The 18,445-nt window shown below is 38.5% G+C and overlaps 1 protein-coding gene across 7 annotated transcripts in view; it reads left to right on the forward strand.

The window, feature by feature from the left end:
• Positions 1-18,442, forward strand: part of ZNF112 (zinc finger protein 112) — a 46,161-nt gene extending 27,719 nt beyond the window's left edge. For all 7 annotated transcript variants that reach the window (XM_089902738.1, XM_089902739.1, XM_089902735.1 and 4 more), the window contains exon 5: positions 5,804-18,442. In XM_089902738.1, coding sequence (XP_089758864.1) covers positions 5,804-8,304 — 2,501 coding nt within the window. In that variant the 3' untranslated portion in view covers positions 8,305-18,442. The remainder of the gene's footprint in view (positions 1-5,803) is intronic.
• Positions 18,443-18,445: the final 3 nt, after the last annotated feature.

Genomic DNA, 18,445 nt, shown 5'->3' on the forward strand with positions numbered 1-18,445 from the left:
TGTGCGGGTTTTCTCTCTAGTTGTGGCGTGCGGGCTCCAGGGTGCGTGGGCTCCAGAGCACGGCTCCATAGTTTGCTGCACGCGGGTTCTCTCATTGAGGCGGGCTCTCTCATTGAGGTGGGTTCTCTCATGTGAGCTCAGTAGTTGTGGCTCACAGGCATAGTTGCCCTGCGGCATGTGGGATCTTAGGTCCCTGACCGGGATCGAACCCACGTCCCCTGCATTGGAAGGTGGATTCTTTACCACTGGACCACCAGGGAAGTCCCCTTACTGAGCTTTAACTTTGGAGTTGTAACCAAGAGAGACATAATTATCCCCATTGACTTTCCTGCAGCCTCTAGGAGCTGATTTAATTGACGTGGGCAAAGAAATATTTTTAAAATGATAGTCTTACAACCACTCTGTTAGCAGAAGAACTATCTCAATTTCCACTAGGAAGGAGAACGATGTCAATAAATAATGGCTTCTCTTTTTTTGGGCTGTATTGGGTCTTCGTTGCTGCGCGTGGGCTTTCTTTAGTTGTGGTGAGTGGGGGCTACTCTTCATTGCAGCGAGTGGGCTCTAGGTACATGGGAGTAGTGGCACATGGGCTCAGTAGTCGTGGCTCACAGGCTCTAGAGCGCAGGCTCAGTAGTTGTGGCGCATGGGCTCTGTTGCTCCGCCACATGTGAGATCTTCCTGGGCCAGGGCTCGAACCATGTGCCCTGCATTGGCAGGCGGATCCCTAACCACTGCGCCACCAGGGAAGTCCCAATAATGGCTTAACCGTCCATCTCCTTGCAAGATGTTCCAAGTCGCAACCCACCCACCTCTCCCAAAGTCGTCATCTGCACGAAGTCCCTAGTTCCTTCAGGCCAGCAAGGAAGGCTCAAGGTGAGAAAACCGAGAGGCAGGGGGACCAGCCCCTGTCTTTCTTTTCATCCCCTATTCAAAAATAAGTATATATTTCTTCATCTTTATTTCGTACACGTTAGCCATTAAATAAACAAACGTTAATGTAGATTTTAGACCGTTTTCAAGCCTTCATCCCCATAAAGATCTAGTGTATAATTTTCAACTGGTGACCATTATAACCTGAAAACAGTTGTACTCTCAGGTTTCATACATCCTGAGGGAAAGAAAGACTATATCTCAAGTGGTAATTTGTTCCCAGTATTTTGAAACTTCAGTCCATGTAGGCATGAAACTAAGAGGCACAAACCTACCTATTGATATTTTCCCAAGTTTACGTATTTGAACTTTGCATTTGAGCCTTACGATTGTTTCATTACAAACTTTATGCCTCCCTCAACTATTTACACCAGTGGTCTTCATACTTTTTTGGCCATGACCTTCAGTATGTAATGTAACCCAGTACAGACCTAGGTGTGTATACATATCTGCAAGTCTGAGACAAGCATTTATGCACTGATACCCTGACATGCAGTGCAACTGTGATATTTTCTGTCCTTTTTAAAATTGCATGTCACAATCTATTAAATTGATCTTAAGCCTCACTAATGGTTTCCCACCATTAGTGTTCTTGTGCTGTTATAGGCTATTCATTCCAAATACACCCAGTAATATTCCATAATCTGTTTTCAGCCTTCTCTGCCAGTGATTAAATTTTGTCTTCTATTGGAAAGTGATAAGAAAAAATAATTTTACTTGGAGTGAAAAAGGTGATTTGTAGTCCATGTTTACATAAAATCAGCTTGTCAGTCCACATAAGTAAAATCTGTTTCATGGAATTGCCTGATTAATTTGATCAGAGGTGCAGAGTCAACAACCTTTTAGAGCCACCTACACCTGTTGCTGACATGAAGCTTCATGATCCCCAGGGGCTCTGAAAGGTGATCCTTTACCAACATTATACCTTAATGCTGCTGACTGCCACTGATGCAATCTGAAACTCCCAGCAGGGATGGAAAGGGAAGTTTCTGGTCCGTAGAGCCAGGCAAGCATCATTGCTGTATAAACCAAGGGCTTCTGGGCTTTTTTTTTTCCTCCATAGCAGATTATTCCTGTTTTTCATTTCCAGTGTCATCTCTAATTATAGCAAAACCATCTACTTCATTAACCAGCAGATACTTACTTTTAGTAATCTCCATCTTTCAAGTAATAAGATGTTCCCTGCAAATTATCTTGCTTTTTCTTCTCTTTCCTTGGTAGTTTGCTGGTTCCAGCTAGATCTGAATACCATTCCTGTCAGTAGTTCTCACGTAGCTGTTCTCAGCTATTTCCTTTGATAATTTTAATTCCTTTATGGCTTAATTAGAATATCAGACATCACTGGGTTAAGAGTTTTTGAAGTCATAACTTAACCTATATGTTAACCTTAACTAAACCTTAAGTTTTAATGCAACCTTTCATAAATACCTTATGATGTCTTACACATGCCAATCATGTTGATCTAGCATTACAATTCCTTGCCAGAATTTCCTTTTTAATAGAAAACTTACTACATTTGCATTAACTAACTGCAGACATAAAGTACATGTGGGTAAAATAGCATGGTAATAAAATATGACACATCTGTTTTTTAAATTATACATATGTTTAATTACTTTTTTCTTATAATTTTTAGATTTTTTTTGATCATTTACAGTGGTGACATCTGATCTCAGGCTGTGATAGGCTGGCCATTTTATGCTAGAATAGTCTTTGTTTTCTGCATTTCACTTCTTCTGTCTCCACCCCACATAACCCTGTTCTTGTTTTCAAACAGTCAGATCTCAGAGATATTGCAGGTTCAGTTCCAGAGTACTGCAATAAAGCAAATATTGCATATAAAGCAAGTCACAAATTTTTTGGTTTCCTAGTGCATATAAAAGTCATGTTTATACTATACTGTAGTTTACTAAGTGTGCAATAGCATTATGCTAAAAAAAAACAATTCACATACCTTAACTTAAAAATACTTTATTGCTAAAAAATGCTAACCATCATCTGAGCCTTCAGTGAGTCATAGTAGTAACATCAAAGATCACAGATAACCATGACAAATACAATAATGAAAAAGTTTGAAATATTGTGAGAATTACCAAAATGTAACACAGAGACATGAAATGAGCAAATTCTGTTGGAAAAATAGTGCCAGTAGGCTTGCTCAACATAGGGTTGCCTTCAATTTGTAAGAAACTCTACCTGTGAAGCACAATAAAGCAAAGCACAATAAAACAAGGTACGGAGTATATTTTTCCCTGTAGACTGAGTTAAAATGGCTTCTAAAGTGATAGCTTTGTGGCATAGAGTTGGATGTTGTAGCCATTGTTAATGTACATGATTAGAAAGAACTCTTCTTCTCAAGCTCACGTGGAACATTCACCAAGATAGACCATATTCTGAATCAAAAAACACACCTTAACAAATTTAAAAGAATAGAAATTATGCAGTGCCTGCTCTCAGACTGCAATGGAATTAAACTAGAAGTCAATAAATCAAATAACTGGAAAACCTCAAATGGAGATTAAACAATACACTTCCAAATAACACGTGGGTCAAAGAAGAAATCTCAAGAGAAATTTTAAGATATTTTGAACTACATGAAAATGAAAACACAACCTACCTAAATTTGTGGGCTGCAGCAAAAGCACTGCTTAGAGGAAAATTTATAGCATTGAATATATGTATTAGAAAAGAAGAAAGGTCTAAAATCAATCATCTAAGCTTCCACCTTAGGAAACTAGAAAAAGAAAAGCAAATTGTAAGCAGAAGAAAAGTAAGTAGAAGACAAGAAAAAGAATTGGAAATAAGAAATCAGTAGAGAAAATCAGTGAAACCAAAAGCTGTTTCTTTGAAAAGATGCCTAAAATGGATAAGCTTCTTAGCTAGGGTAACTAAGAAAAAGAGACACAAATTACTGATATCACAGAAATGCAAATTACTAATATCAGAAATGAAAGAGGGAACATGACTACAGAACCTGTGGGCATTAAAAGAATAAAAAAGGAATACTATGAACAAACTCTGTGCCCACAAATTTGACAGCCTAGATGAAATAGACCAATTCCTTGAAAGACACATTTGCCAAAAGGAAAGTAAAGCTATTTACTTTATTTGACATGCCTCGTATACTGTGTCCCTTCATTTCATTATTATATAAAATATTAACATAGTAATTGAAAGCTTTGCTTTTGAGAAACCAAAGACATCACTAGGCATTCTTTAAATTAATTTTTTATTGGAGTATAGTTGGTTGGCATTTTTTTTTAAAGTACTACTGAGATGAGTACTCATAGGCATGCCGTAAAGTGTTACCCTGCAGTCAGTGAACTGCCCCGGATCCTGCTGCCACGCAATCATCAGTGTGGCCTTTTATTTTTAATTTTTTTATAAATTGGGCATAGGGTGGGGCTACAGGTAAGATTTTATACAAGAAAAACTACACCATTTATTTTCAAAATTAAAAAGGCACAATCCACAAGATTCTTGTGACCTTTGCTTTTCTCATCAGCAGGTGATATCTGAGTGTAGCCCTACCTCTCATACAGCCTTTCAACATTGCAGTAAAACTGCCATCACCAATTCCTTTCCCATGAAAAATAACTCAGCACATATATGCCCTTTCAGTTCTGTGAGTGAGAGTGACTCAAGCTGTGATCTATCCATTATGTGCTTATTGAGCAACTACTATTCACTAGGAGTGTTACAGGCAGTGAGGGTAATGCTGTGTACACAGCGAAGTGCTTGTCCTTGTGGGTAATCCACCCCAGTGTGGAGAGACAGAAAAACACAAAGAATTATTATGTTTGAGGATAATGTTCATGTTATGAAAGGAATCCTCTTTTACTGCTTCCCCCCCCTCCCCCGCCGGATGCTGAAAGAGAATTTAACATACTGCCAAGTGTTAGGAGAGTGCACGTTATTACTTCAACCCCGTTGGACCACCGGTCCTCAGGGAGTATACTTCTCACCAGGATATGAAGATCTGCTGCCTGCTGATAATCTGAGCTTTCATAACTAAGGGACAAGCCATTTCCACCCAAACATACGCATCTTCAACTCTTCTGGAGCCTCAAATTCCCTAAACGTTAAAGTAATTTTCCAGCAAAATGGTGCAAGCCAAAGTCAATGTTCACTGAGTTTTGTTTGTTTGATAACAAAGGACACCTACTGGTGCCATAAAACTTGCCTATGGTTCCCTCAGCCTCCATTTTTTTCTGATGTCTTTGGAGTTGAATTCTGTCACCCGTGTTTTACATTCTGACCTGCACCATAGCCCTTGATAATTGCAAAATATCTTTTGAAAGGAGTTAAAGCTGATAATGGCTTACAGTGACTTAGAAGAGCTTATTAGTCTCATGAAGATAAAGAGTGAATTAGAGATAGGCAGTTTGATGCCTCAAGCATAAAGATCTACTTTTACCTTCACCTGCACAGCATTTAACATGCAGTCTTCTTAAAAACAAACAAAAATGTTACCATGCCCATTACTATCAGGGCAAAAAGCATTTATCCACTTGAAACTACACTCTTTCCGATTTGAGACTGTCCCCTTCTGTTTTCTTGAAATCTCCAGGCAGCCCATGATAATATGTGTATGGTTTAACTAGGCATTTTGAACAGGGCCACCATCTTCGATGTCCAGGTTGTGTTGCAAAGCCCTGATTTTGAGGCATGCAGATAGCCTGAATTCTGTGGATCCTACTTATATTCCTGGTGTAGCCAAAGATGAGCCATTTTCTAAGTATCATCAGAGGTAGTAACATGAATTTTCCTCCAGTTTATTGAAGTTGCATATCATCATCTAAGTGCAAAATCTTGAAATCTCTGAATAAAAGCATTCACTGTGTACACGTCTAAAATCTCTTTATTCTTATAGGAACCAAGAGTCAACATAATATGGAAAGTATTCAAGAAGTGGGATTAAGCTGCCTTTCCCCCAAAGAGCTTTCCACCTGGCAGACCTGGCAACAAGGTGCAGGCAGGTTAACTGGGTGTCAAGATTCGATGAAAATTTTTCAAGAGAATATTTCTCAGCTGCAAAAACAAGGCAATTCCCCCTGCCAAGTTTGGGCAGGAATACCGATTCAGATTTCTGAAGATGAGAACTACGTATTGACTCATATAGGAGATGGGTCCCATGACGTAAAAAGTCAAGAATTTCCCTCTTGGAGAGCCCAGCATTCCTGGAGGAAAATGTATCTTACAGAGTCACGTAATTATCAGTGTAGATGTCAGAAAATTTCCATGAAAAATGATTTCTGTGTGTCTGAAAGTATCAGTTGGATCTCACATCACAATGATAATCTGGCTGTACACAGAACAGAAAAAATCTATAGCTGCCATGACTGTGGAGAAGATGTCATGAAGGTTTCATTGCTTAATCAAGACTTAATTCAGACAGGGCAAAAGCCCTACCCTGGTAATGAGTACAGAAAAGCCTTCAACAATGACTCCAGTTCTGAAGTTCTTCAGCAGTTACACTTAGAAGGAAAGCCCTGTACCTACAGTCCATGTGGAAAGGACTGTAGTTACAGTTCAGTTCTTCATACTCATCAAAGTGTTTGTAGAGGAGATAACTGTGTTTCTGAGAGTTCACATCTGCAATGCCATCAGAAAGTACACGCAGAGGAGGTGCCATTTAAATATGAATATGGTGAGAATGTCAATCAGTGTTCCTCTCATAACACATATGAACTTACTCACACAGGAGAGGTGTCCAACAGATGCAACATTTATGAGAAGGGCTTCAGTCATAGCTTAGACCTTAGTAGTAGTTTTAGGGTCCATACTGAGCAGGAGCCCTATGAATTTGAGGAGAATGGGAATGCCTTTAACCAGAATTCTTGCCTTCGAGCCCATCAGAAAATCCAAACTGAAGAGAAACTATACACAGATGTGGAGTGTGAGATGGGTTTCATTTGTAACTCAGATTGTAACATTCAGCACAGAGTTCACATGGAAGAGATTCCCTATAATTCTGAGGTGTGTGGTAATGGCTTCAGTCTGGCCTCACATTTTCAAGACCTTCAGATAGTCCACACTAGGGAACAACCATATAAACATTATACATGTGGTAACAGCTTCAGCCAAAATTCATATCTTCAAGGCCATCAGAAAATTCACATTGGAGAGAAACCTTACAAGGAGTGTGGGAATGGCTTCAATTGGAATTCAAAACCTAAAGATCATCAGAGAGTCCACACTGGAGAGAAGCCATACAAATGCAACGCATGTGGTAAAGTCTTCAGTCATAGATCAATTCTTAATGTTCATCAGAGGGTCCACACAGGAGAGAAACCTTTTAAATGTGAGGAGTGTGATAAGGGATTCAGTCGGAGTTCATACCTTCAAGCCCATCAGAGAGTCCACACTGGAGAGAAACCATACAAGTGTGAGGAGTGTGGGAAGGGATTCAGTCGGAGTTCATACCTTCAAGGCCATCAGAGAGTTCACACTGGAGAGAAACCATACAAGTGTGAGGAGTGTGGGAAGGGGTTCAGTCGGAGTTCACACCTTCAAGGCCATCAGAGAGTTCACACTGGAGAAAAACCATTCAAGTGTGAGGAGTGCGGGAAGGGATTCAGTTGGAGCTTTAATCTTCAAATTCATCAGAGGGTTCACACAGGAGAGAAACCCTATAAATGTGGAGAATGTGATAAGGGCTTCAGTAAGGCCTCAACTCTTCTGGCCCATCAGAGAGTCCACACAGGAGAGAAGCCATACCAATGTGATGAGTGTGGTAAGAGCTTCAGTCAGAGATCATACCTTCAAAGCCATCAGAGTGTCCACACTGGCGAGAGACCATATATATGTGAGGTATGTGGGAAGGGCTTCAGTCAGAGAGCATATCTTCAAGGTCATCAGAGAGTCCACACCAGAGTGAAGCCATACAAATGTGAGATGTGTGGGAAGGGCTTTAGTCAGAGCTCACGCCTTGAAGCACATCAGAGGGTCCACACAGGAGGGAAACCGTACAAATGTGAGGTGTGCACAAAGGGTTTCAGTGAAAGTTCACGCCTTCAAGCACATCAGAGGGTCCACACAGAAGGGAGGCCCTATAAATGTGAACAGTGCGGTAAGGGTTTCAGTGGGTTTTCAAGTCTTCAAGCCCATCACAGAGTCCACACTGGGGAAAAGCCATACAAATGTGAGGTGTGTGGTAAGGGCTTCAGTCAGAGATCAAACCTCCAGGCTCATCAGAGAGTCCACACGGGAGAGAAACCATACAGATGCGATGCATGTGGTAAGGGTTTCCGTTGGAGCTCAGGTCTTCTAATTCATCAAAGAGTCCATAGTGGTGATACATTCTATAAAAGTGAAGAGTATGGTAAGGATTATCTTTCTTCAGAGAATCCATACAAAAGTGAAATTCTGTAAAATGGTATTCTATTGCGTTCTGAAGTCCTCAAACGAGAGCTGAAATTTTCCATTCACTCCAGTTCTTAAAGTAGAAAAAGAATTTCTTTCATGAAAAGGTAATGTTTCTGCCCAACATCAACATTCACAATAGTCAGGAGACCACACAGCAGAGACATCTAACGAGAGGGGTTCCATACGGGATTTTGTGAGAACTTTAACGTCATTGCACGTTACTTTAAGCAGTTGTTGCACTAGGGCTTAAACAAGATATGAGTATAGTCAGGATTTTAACAGAAGCACAGTGATGAGCATGCCTAAATCCACGTCCACTGGAATGTAAAGTTAATGAGAGAAGGGGCTTCATGCATTGTGAAGTCTCCAAAGCCACGACACTGCATAACTCAATATTAGGTGCTCAGTACTTTTTGCTGAATGACTAAAAGTGTGTAAAGGTATCGTGTTTGGAATTTTTATTAAGCTGCTTTTCTCCAAAAAGTCATTTTAAAATGTATTTGGAGGAGGAATACTGCAAGTAATGTAAGCACTTCAAGTAAATATTATTTGAAATGTATCAGCAATATCGCAATCTGAAACTACATGAATTTGGTTGTAACCCTTTTGGGAATAGTTCTCTCCCCTTGTCCCTCGTGTAAGCAGGGATGAACTGAATTTCTTACCATTTGGTCTCTTTCTCTACAGTATACTATCCGTTCAAGTTTAGCTGTGAGTATGTACACCTGTGTGCACTTTAAAGGACAGTACAAACTGATAAAACAATGTTTCTGGTTAACTTTACAAAAATGGAACACTGCATTTCACATAATTGAATTTTTACTCCTGCCCTGTGTGTTAGGACAGAGTTTTACTGTAATATTTGGAAAGTTGCAGAAATGGTTACTAATGACAAATACTTCCTTAATAAATGTCAAAATTACAATACTTGGTTTTTTAGTCTCCATGTTTCCATCAAAATCCTTTTGATCTGACTGATTTCTAGGTGTTATAGCCTTTGTCCAATTCAGACCTCCTTAGGCAGGATCTGTGACAAGTTTGGAGGACTTTAATTTTGTCAAGTTTCACACCCCCATACTTCTTCCACTCACACAAAGAAAGAAAAATATCAATATTTGTTTATTGAAGTATAGTTGATTTACAATGTTATGTTAATTACTGCTGTACAGCAAAATGATTCAGTTATACATACATATACATTCTATTTTTTATTCTTTTCCATTATGATATATCATAGGATATCGAATATAGTTCTCTGTGCTATACAGTAGGACCTTATTGCTTATCCATTCTATATATAAAAGCTTAGATCTGCTAACCCTAACCTCCCACTCCATCCCTCCCTCAACCCCCTTCCCCTTGGCAACTACCAGTCTATTCTCTATGTCTGTGACTCTGTTTCCATTTCATAGATAGGTTTTTCTGTGTCATATTTTAGATTCCACATAAAAGTGATATCGTATGTTATTTGTCCTTTGCTTTCTGACTTACTTCACTTAGTATGATAATCTCTACTTACATCCATGTTGCTGCAAATGGCATTATTTTCTTCTTTTCTATGGCTGAGTAGTACTCCATTGTATATATGTGCCACATCTTCTTTATCCATTCACCTGTTGATGGACATTTAGGTTGTTTCCATGTCTTGGCTTTGTGAATAGTGCTGCTATGAATATAGGGAGTGCATGTATCTTTTTGAATTATAGTTTTGTCTAGATATATGCCCAGAAGTGGGATTGGTGGATCGTATGGTAATTCTATTTTTAGTAAAGAAAGGAAAAATATTGAATTTTTCTAAACATTTTTTCAAATGTATTGATTATTAGGATAAGATTTCCTTTTACTTGCTAGTCTCTGTCTTCAAGAACAATGCATTTTGTTGGAGGGAGTGAAAAATACAAGTTTGTTAGAGAAGAGTCGTACAATATGTATCAAAATGTAAAGTGTACGTACCCATCTGGAAATCATAGAATAATAATTCAAGGTAAAGCAGTTTTAACAGAAAGGATGTGTACATAAGGGTAATTTTTTAAATTGGAAATTAATAAGAGTTCAGATAAATATCTTTGTGTTCCTATAATATGGAGCTACAGAAAGTATGAAATCAATCTAAAATGACAGAGAAGACTCACGCATCTTGTTCAGTAAAAACGCGGATCGTACCTTCATAGTATCCAGTTATCTTAGGTCTGTATACATATATGTTCAAGTACATGCTTAATAGATTATCTGTGAAAGATTACTCACTGTCCTGTATACAGCGGTTTTCTGTGACAAGCAGAATTTTGGCTTAGTCTTTCTTGTACTTTATTTTTAAAAATTCACAGTTAACATTTTACCAAAGCAATAAACTACTGAGATATTGCCCCTTATAGTTAAGAACTCATAATGTGATCACTCTATTTCATTAGATGGCATAAAAAAGTCTCTAGAGAATACAGATAAATTAGGTGTTAGCAGCTTTACCTTTCTATAAAATTTCTTTAGGTCTCAAAGCACATGCAGCCTTAAATCTCCTAGTACAATTCAGTAGTAGTATAAATTGGTGCACCATAGTTTTTCTGTCAGATTTCAGCCCGTTGGGTGAATGGGGTGACCAAGGCACTGGCTTAACCTGGCTTCCAAGGTGCTAGTTCAAGTTTCACAGTATCATCAGAAATTCAGGGCTTCTAATGCATTTCTTTGCTACAGTCACTTCCAAAGGAAGATCATGAGAGCTCATGGTGGTTTTATCAGTTAGGATGCTTTTAGTTGTAGGTAACAAAATGTAGCTCAGAATTGCTTAAACCAAAAATGTTTCTCAGTTCATATAAGTGAAGAGATGTAGGTAAGGTAAGACTTGGGTCTGGGTCAGTCAAGGAGACTTTATTTTGCTTTAAGTCTCTTACCTCTGTCCTTTTATGTGAACTCTTGTCTTCAGTTTGCTCACAAATGAAAGTATCACCTGCTTTATTGTTCGCAGCCTAGAGAAGAGAGTTTGTCTCATTTTTAGTGTTATGTAGTCCTAGCTCCCCCAAATTCACAAGGTGTCTGATCTCTCCAATCCCCACTCAAGACTAAGACTAAACCAAGACAATACAGAACATCCCTGGTCCCCATAAACATGCTAGCTTTCTCCTAGTGACAAGCAATAGCAGGCTACATTGGGGAAAAGGCAAGAACATGGACAGAGAATCCCTCTGTGGCACAGGTGCGTAGGGATAGCCAAAAGCTGAAGGTGGAGAAGGAACATTGAGGAAAATCCTCCAGCACTCCACCCCCCACCCTAAGCACAAGGTAACATTAGAAAATTTTGAAGCAGTGTACTGAAGATAACTATTGCAACAACAGAATCCAATTTCAACTTAATTCCTGACCAGACTGATTCAACACCCCACCCTAACATCCTAGCAGAACAGGTGTGCCCAGTTCCAGGCAAAAATACTATTTATTTCAGTCTCTACTGTTTGAAACATGGTATCTTGCATTCAGTAAAACCTTACAAGATTAAAAAAAATACAACCCTCTGCCAAGAGACAGCAGACCAATCAATAAAACCACACTTAGAGATGACTATATTTTGGAAATGCCAGAGAATTTTATATGACTGGTTGATGTGTTGAATGCTTTCATGAAAAGGGCAGACAATAGACATGAACAGATGAGGGAATTTCAGTGGAAATTAATATAGAATCAAATGGGAAATGCTAGAAAAGAAAATTTATCACAAAGGATGATTTTGAAGGACTTGTAAGTAGGCTAAACACAGCTGAGAAAAGTGTCAAAGAACTTGAATAAAGGCTAATCAAAATCATCCAACCTGAAACAAAAAGTGTAAAGAAAACAGAATAGAGTATCCAAGAACTATGGGGAAACTTTTTGTGGTCAAACTTACGTATAATTGGAAACCCAGGGTGAAAGGAGAGAGAGAATGAGAAGAAAAATATTTCAAGAGATAGTGGCCGCGAATATTTTTAAAATAATAAAAGACTTCACCGAATCCAAGAACTCAAGAATACACAAGCAGAATTTTAAAACAAACAATGCAAAAAACAAAAAACTAGGCACATTATTGCCAAACAGCAGCAAATGAACAATGCAGGAAATATTGACAGAAAAAGGCCACATTACATACAAAGAACAGAGATGAGGAAGAGAGGAGACTTCCCATCAAAAACCATGTAAGCCAGAAGGGACTTCCCTGGTGGTCCAGTGGTAAAGAATCCGCCTTCCATGCAGGGGACACAGGTTCAATAACTGGTCAGGAAACTAAGATCCCACGTGCCACAGGGCAACTAAGCCTGTGCACCACAACTACTAAGCTTGTGTGCCTCAACCAGAGAGCCTACATGCTGCAAACTACAGAGCCCATGCCCTCTGGAACCCGCTCGCCACAACTACAGAGCCCATGTGCCCTGGAGCCTGTGCACCACAACTAGAGAATAGATAACCCATGCACCACAACTAGAGAGAAGCCTGTGTGCCACAACGAAGAGCCCGCATGCTGCAACCAAAGATCCCACATGCCTCGACAAAGATCCCGTGTGCCGCAACTAAGACCCAACACAGCCATAAATAAATAAATAAAACTAGAGAGATTTCTTCTCCCCCCAACTTAAAGGAAAAAAACCAGGGGCTAAAATCCAGGGGCTTCCCTGATGGTGCAGTGGTTAAGAATCCACCTGCCAATACAGGAGACCCGGGTTCGAGCCCTGGTCTGGGAAGGTCCCACATGCCTCAGAGCAACTAAGCCCATGTGCCACAACTACTGAGCCTGTGCTCTAGAGTCTGCGAGCCACAACTACTGAAGCCCGCAGGCCTAGAGCCCATGTTCCACAACAAGAGAAGCCACCGCAATGAGAAGCCAGTGCACCACAACAAAGAGTAGCCCCTACTCACCACAACTAGAGAAAGCCCACATGCAGCAATGAAGACCCAATGCAGCCAAAAATAAATAAATAAAAAATTTTAAAAAACGTAAACCAGAAGACATTGGAGTAACATCTTTAATATTCTGAAACAAAATACTGTGAATCAAAAATTCCAAGCCCAATGAAAAAATCTTCCAAAAAAGTATGCAAAATAAAGACATTTTCATATGAACAAAAGTTAATAGAATATACTGCCAGCAGATCTGCACTACAAGAAGTATTAAAGGAATTTTCCATAGGCTGGAAGAGTATCATACCAGAAACAGACTTGGATCTAATAAAGAAGTTTTAAAATGGTTAAAAAGGAAGTAAAATATAAAATAATTTTTCTTATTTCTAATCACTGGAAAATACAACTTCTAAAGCAAAAACAGGAGCAAAGTTTTGTGAGTTTATAGCATATATAAAAATAAAATGTAACGATATCACAAAATGGCAGAGAAATTGGAAGTAGCTGTCATATACTATGTGAATGGGCATCATATTATTAGAAAGTAGACTGAAAAATAATAGATGCATATTATAAGCCCTTGAGCAACCATTTAAAAAATTTAAGTGGCATATAACTAATAAGCCAGTAGTGGAGATAAGTTGGAATTCTAAAAGATAATCCAAAAGCAGACAGGAAAATTGAACAAATAAAACATGGCACAAATAGGAAACAATTAGCATGATGGTAGGTTCAAATCCAGTAGTATCAAAAATTACATTAAATGTAAATGTTCTAAACACACCACTTAAAACAGAGTTTGTCAGATTGGATTAAAAAGCAAGACCCAACTATATGCTTTATGTTTTCTACAAGAAACCCTTTTTAAATATAAAGAGATAAGTAGATTTAAAGACTAGGATGGAAAAAGGCATGCCATGCTAAAATTAGTTAAAAGAAAGCTGGAGGGGACTTCCCTGGTGGCACAGTGGTTAAGAATCCGCCTGCCAATGCAGGGGACACGGATTCGAGCCCTGGTCTGGGAAGATCCCACATGCTGTGGAGCAGTTAAACCCGTGTGCCACAACTACTGAAGCCCACATGCCTAGAGCCTGTGCTCTGCAACAAGAGAAGCCACCTCAATGAGAAGCCTGCACACCGCAACAAAGAGTAGCCCCCACTAGCTGCAAGTAGAGGAAGCCTGCGCACAACAACGAAGATCCAACACAGCAATAAAGGGAGGGAGGGGGGGAGGGAGGGAGGGAGGAAGGAAGGAAGGAAAGAAAAAAAGAAAGCTGGGCTAGCTATATTAATATCAACAAAGAATTCATACAAGGAATATTACCAAGGATATACCAGGGAGACTTGCAGTGCCAAATGTGTATGCATCTAACAACAGAGCTTCAAGATTCATGAAAAAAAAACCTGGTAGAAAACCACAAGTATAGTTGGAGACCTCAGTAGTTATCTTAGTAATTGATAAAAACAAGATGACAACATCAATAAAGACAGAGAAGGCTTGAACAACACTTCTACCCAACTTAACTTATTTGCCATTTAGAGAACACTTCATCCAACAGTGATCAAGTACACATTCGTTTCAAGTGCATTTGGAATATTCACCAAGATAAATCATATTCTGGGCCATAAAACAAGCCATGCCAAGTTTAAAAGAAGTAAAACTATACAGTGTTCTCTGACCCCAAAGTAATTAAACTACATTGAGCAAGTGATACCTGTTGCCTCCCACCTGGAGCAGCCGTCCCAGAGTGTGCACCCACTGCATGGTTTCTAGGTGTTGAGGTCCCCGTGAATATTAGGAACACCTTTGTGCCTATAAATTTGACAATTTAATCAAAATGTACAAGTTCCTTGAAAGACACAAATTACCCATGCATACACATGAAGTAGACAACCTGAATAGCCCTGTATCCCCTGAAGAAGTTGAATTTACAGATTAAAAACCAACAAAGACAATTTAGGGACAGATGATTTTACTGGCAAATTCTAGCCAAACATAAGGGAAAAAATGATTCTAATTCTACCAAAAAAAGCTTCAAAAAAATAGAAGTGAAGCCTTTCTAAGTTATTTTACAAAGCCAGCATTACCCTGATAACAAAATCCAACAGTGACATTGTAAGAACAGAAAACTATTGACTAATATCCTTCATGAACAAAGTCACAAAAATCCTCAATGAAATATTATCATATTCAGCAACTTATAAAAAGTATAATGCATCATGAAAGTGGTATAGATTCTGGAAATGCAGATGGTTTCAGTATATGAAAATCAAACTGCCTAATTCACTGTATCCACAGAAAAAAAGAAGAAAAAGATGAAGGAAAAGCATTTGACAAAATTGAACATCCATTTATGACTTCAGACAAAAAGAAACACCTAGGAATCAAAGGGAGCCTTCCTTGAGCTGATAAAGAATGTTGACAAAATACTGATAACATCATTTTTAATGGTGAAAGATTGAATACTTTCACCCAAAGTTTGGAAACAAGTCAAAGATTTCTATTCTCACCACCATGTCAACATCATACAGGAGCTAATAGCCAGTGCACTGAAGTGAGAAAAAGAAAAGATATACAGATAGGAAAGGAAAAAATAAAACTATTTGCAGAAGACAAGATTCTCTATGTAGAAAAGTCCAAAGAATCAACAGAAAAGCTAGTAGAAATGGTGAGTTTAGCAAAGTCATAGGAAACAAAGTAAATATACAAAATCACTATGTTAGTCTTAAACTACTGGAAACTGAGATTAAGAAAGAAAAAAGCAGTACCAGTTCAGTAGCCCCAAATATATAATTTGTGTGTGTGTTGGTAGGTGGGGTGGGGGTGAGTGTGTGTGATCTCTATGCTGCATACTATGAAATACTGATGAAAGATTTAGAAGACTACTCGAAGAGATGTGACCTGTTCCATGGAATGGAAGACTCAATATTGTTAAGCCATTTATCCTAAGTTGATCTATAAGTGCAACATAGTCCCACTCAGTATCCCAGCAGGAGTTACTGCCGAAATTGACAAGCTATTTCTAAAATCTATACAAAAAGCAATGAAATGAGTAGCTTTAAAAATGAAGAACAATGTTGGAAGACTCATAATGTCTGATCTCAAGACTTACTACAGGGACTTCCCTGGTGGTGCAGTGATTAAGAATCCACCTGCCAATGCAGGGGGCACGGGTTTAAGCCCTGGTCCAGGAAGATACCATATGCTGCAGAGCAACTAAGCCCGTGTGCCACAGCTACTGAGCCCATGTGCCACAACTACTGAAGCATGCGTGCCTAGTACCCGTGCTCCACAACAAGAAAAGCCATTGCAATGAGAAGCCCGCCCACCTCAACAAAGAGTAGACCCCTCTCTCCACAACTAGAGAAAGCCTGTGGGCAGCAACTAAGACCCAACACAGCCAAAAATTGAAAAAAGAATTCATGGTTAAGATTGATTTTCTTAATTTACAGACATGCTACAATTGTCTAGTAAGGATTTCATTACTGATTTCTAGCTTTATTGCACCTTATCCAGAGAATATACTTTATATTATTAAAGTGTTTTGAAATTTGCTATTTATGCTTTATGGTCCAGCATATGGTCAAATTTTGTAAACATTCTATATGTACCTGAGCAGATGTGTATTCTACATATAATTAGATCAAATTTCCTAATTGGGTTAATTTTTCCATATACTTAACTTTTTTTACTGTTTGTGTGTGTGTGCGCGCGCATGTGTGTGTATTTTATTAGGTAATCAGAGAGTATTTCTCCCTTTAGTTTTGCCAGATTAAAAAATATATTTGAGGATATTTATTACATGTATGTAGATATATATTTGTGTTATGTTCTTGGATAATTTAATCTTTTATCACTATGATGTATCCTATAGTAGTTCCAGCATAGTTTTTTTGATGTTAAAATTTACTTTGTCCATTATTTATGTTGTAGTTTTTTTGGTTTTGTTTTTTGTTTTGTTTTGTTTGCCATGCGGCGTGCAGGATCTTAGTTTCCCTACCAGGTATCAAACTGGTGCCCCCTGCAGCGGAAGCACGGAGTCTAACCACTGGACCACCAGGGAAGGCCCTATGTTGTAGTTTTTAACATAGTGATAATTTGTAGCCAAGGTTGGTAATGTCTTTCTTCCAGAGAAAATGTCATTTTCTTCCAACAGTTAGCTGTGAGGCCGTCAGCAATCCAGGATTTCCTTAATACACTCTCAGGGGATAAAGATGACTCAGAGTTGGGCTGAAAGTCTACTTCCCTTTTCACTCTTACTCTCAGTGTGCATTGCTTTGGAGTCCTCCACATAAAACAACAATTGAGGAAAAAGTTAAATGACAGATCCAGGAAGCTGTCAGACAGATCCACTATATGGGAATCCTACATGACAACTGATATAATTTCTTCAGTAGGTCAAGAAGATGCAGGAGAGTCACGAGACTTATGCAACAATCATGCAATGAATGGACGTGTTTTGATATTCAAAAAAACCAAGTGTGAAAGACTTTTGAAAGAATTTGGGACTTCAAATAAGGATAGAATAAATTAATATTAAGGAAGTATTATTAATTTTGTTCAGTGTGATAATATTGTGTTTATGCAAATAAATGTCCTTATGTTTTTGAGAAATATATGAAAATATTTTAGGGAGAAATGACAAGATGTCATGGATCTGTACTTTATTTCAATAATAAAAAAGGAAGAAAAAAGAGTTAGATGAAGCATGTGGGGCAACACATCAATAACGTTTAATCTGTAAGATGAGTTTATGCACATTTAACTTTTTTCTCCACTGGTGTTTTTTAAAGTTTTCATAATAGAATATTTCATTCTTATGCAAGAGAAAAGTAGACAGGACAACCTTTCTGGGTTTGGGGTTTTGTGGGGTTTTTTGTTTGTTTTGGTTTGGATTTGGTTTTGGTGGTGGTAGTTTTTGTTGTTCTACAGTTTTTCTGGACTTGAGCCCATATCTCACAGGATAAATCATGGCCTCTCTGATTTCAGCTGGCTTGTGGAATACTAAAGCATGTTATTAATTTATTGGATTTACTGTGCAAAGATCAGGTTGGTAGTAGGTGATATAATATCTGAAGATAAACTCAAAAAAGAAATATTCTCAAGATTTTATATAGGATTTACCCCTTTCAATATTGCAGTGTTTATTCCAGTTCCCTGCCAGTGCAGCTTTCATTCACTTTTAAAGTGAGAAATTAAAACCAAGGAAATGCTGGAAGTTTTTAATGTTTCTGCATTATGACCTGATGAACATTTGCCTTTTTGTGATTTCTTGGTACTTCGGAA

Source organism: Delphinapterus leucas, chromosome 20, assembly GCF_059928025.1.
Source record: "Delphinapterus leucas isolate spDelLeu-1000000601 "Yukka" chromosome 20, BTC_Dleu_Yukka2, whole genome shotgun sequence".
Classification (NCBI taxonomy): domain Eukaryota; kingdom Metazoa; phylum Chordata; class Mammalia; order Artiodactyla; family Monodontidae; genus Delphinapterus; species Delphinapterus leucas.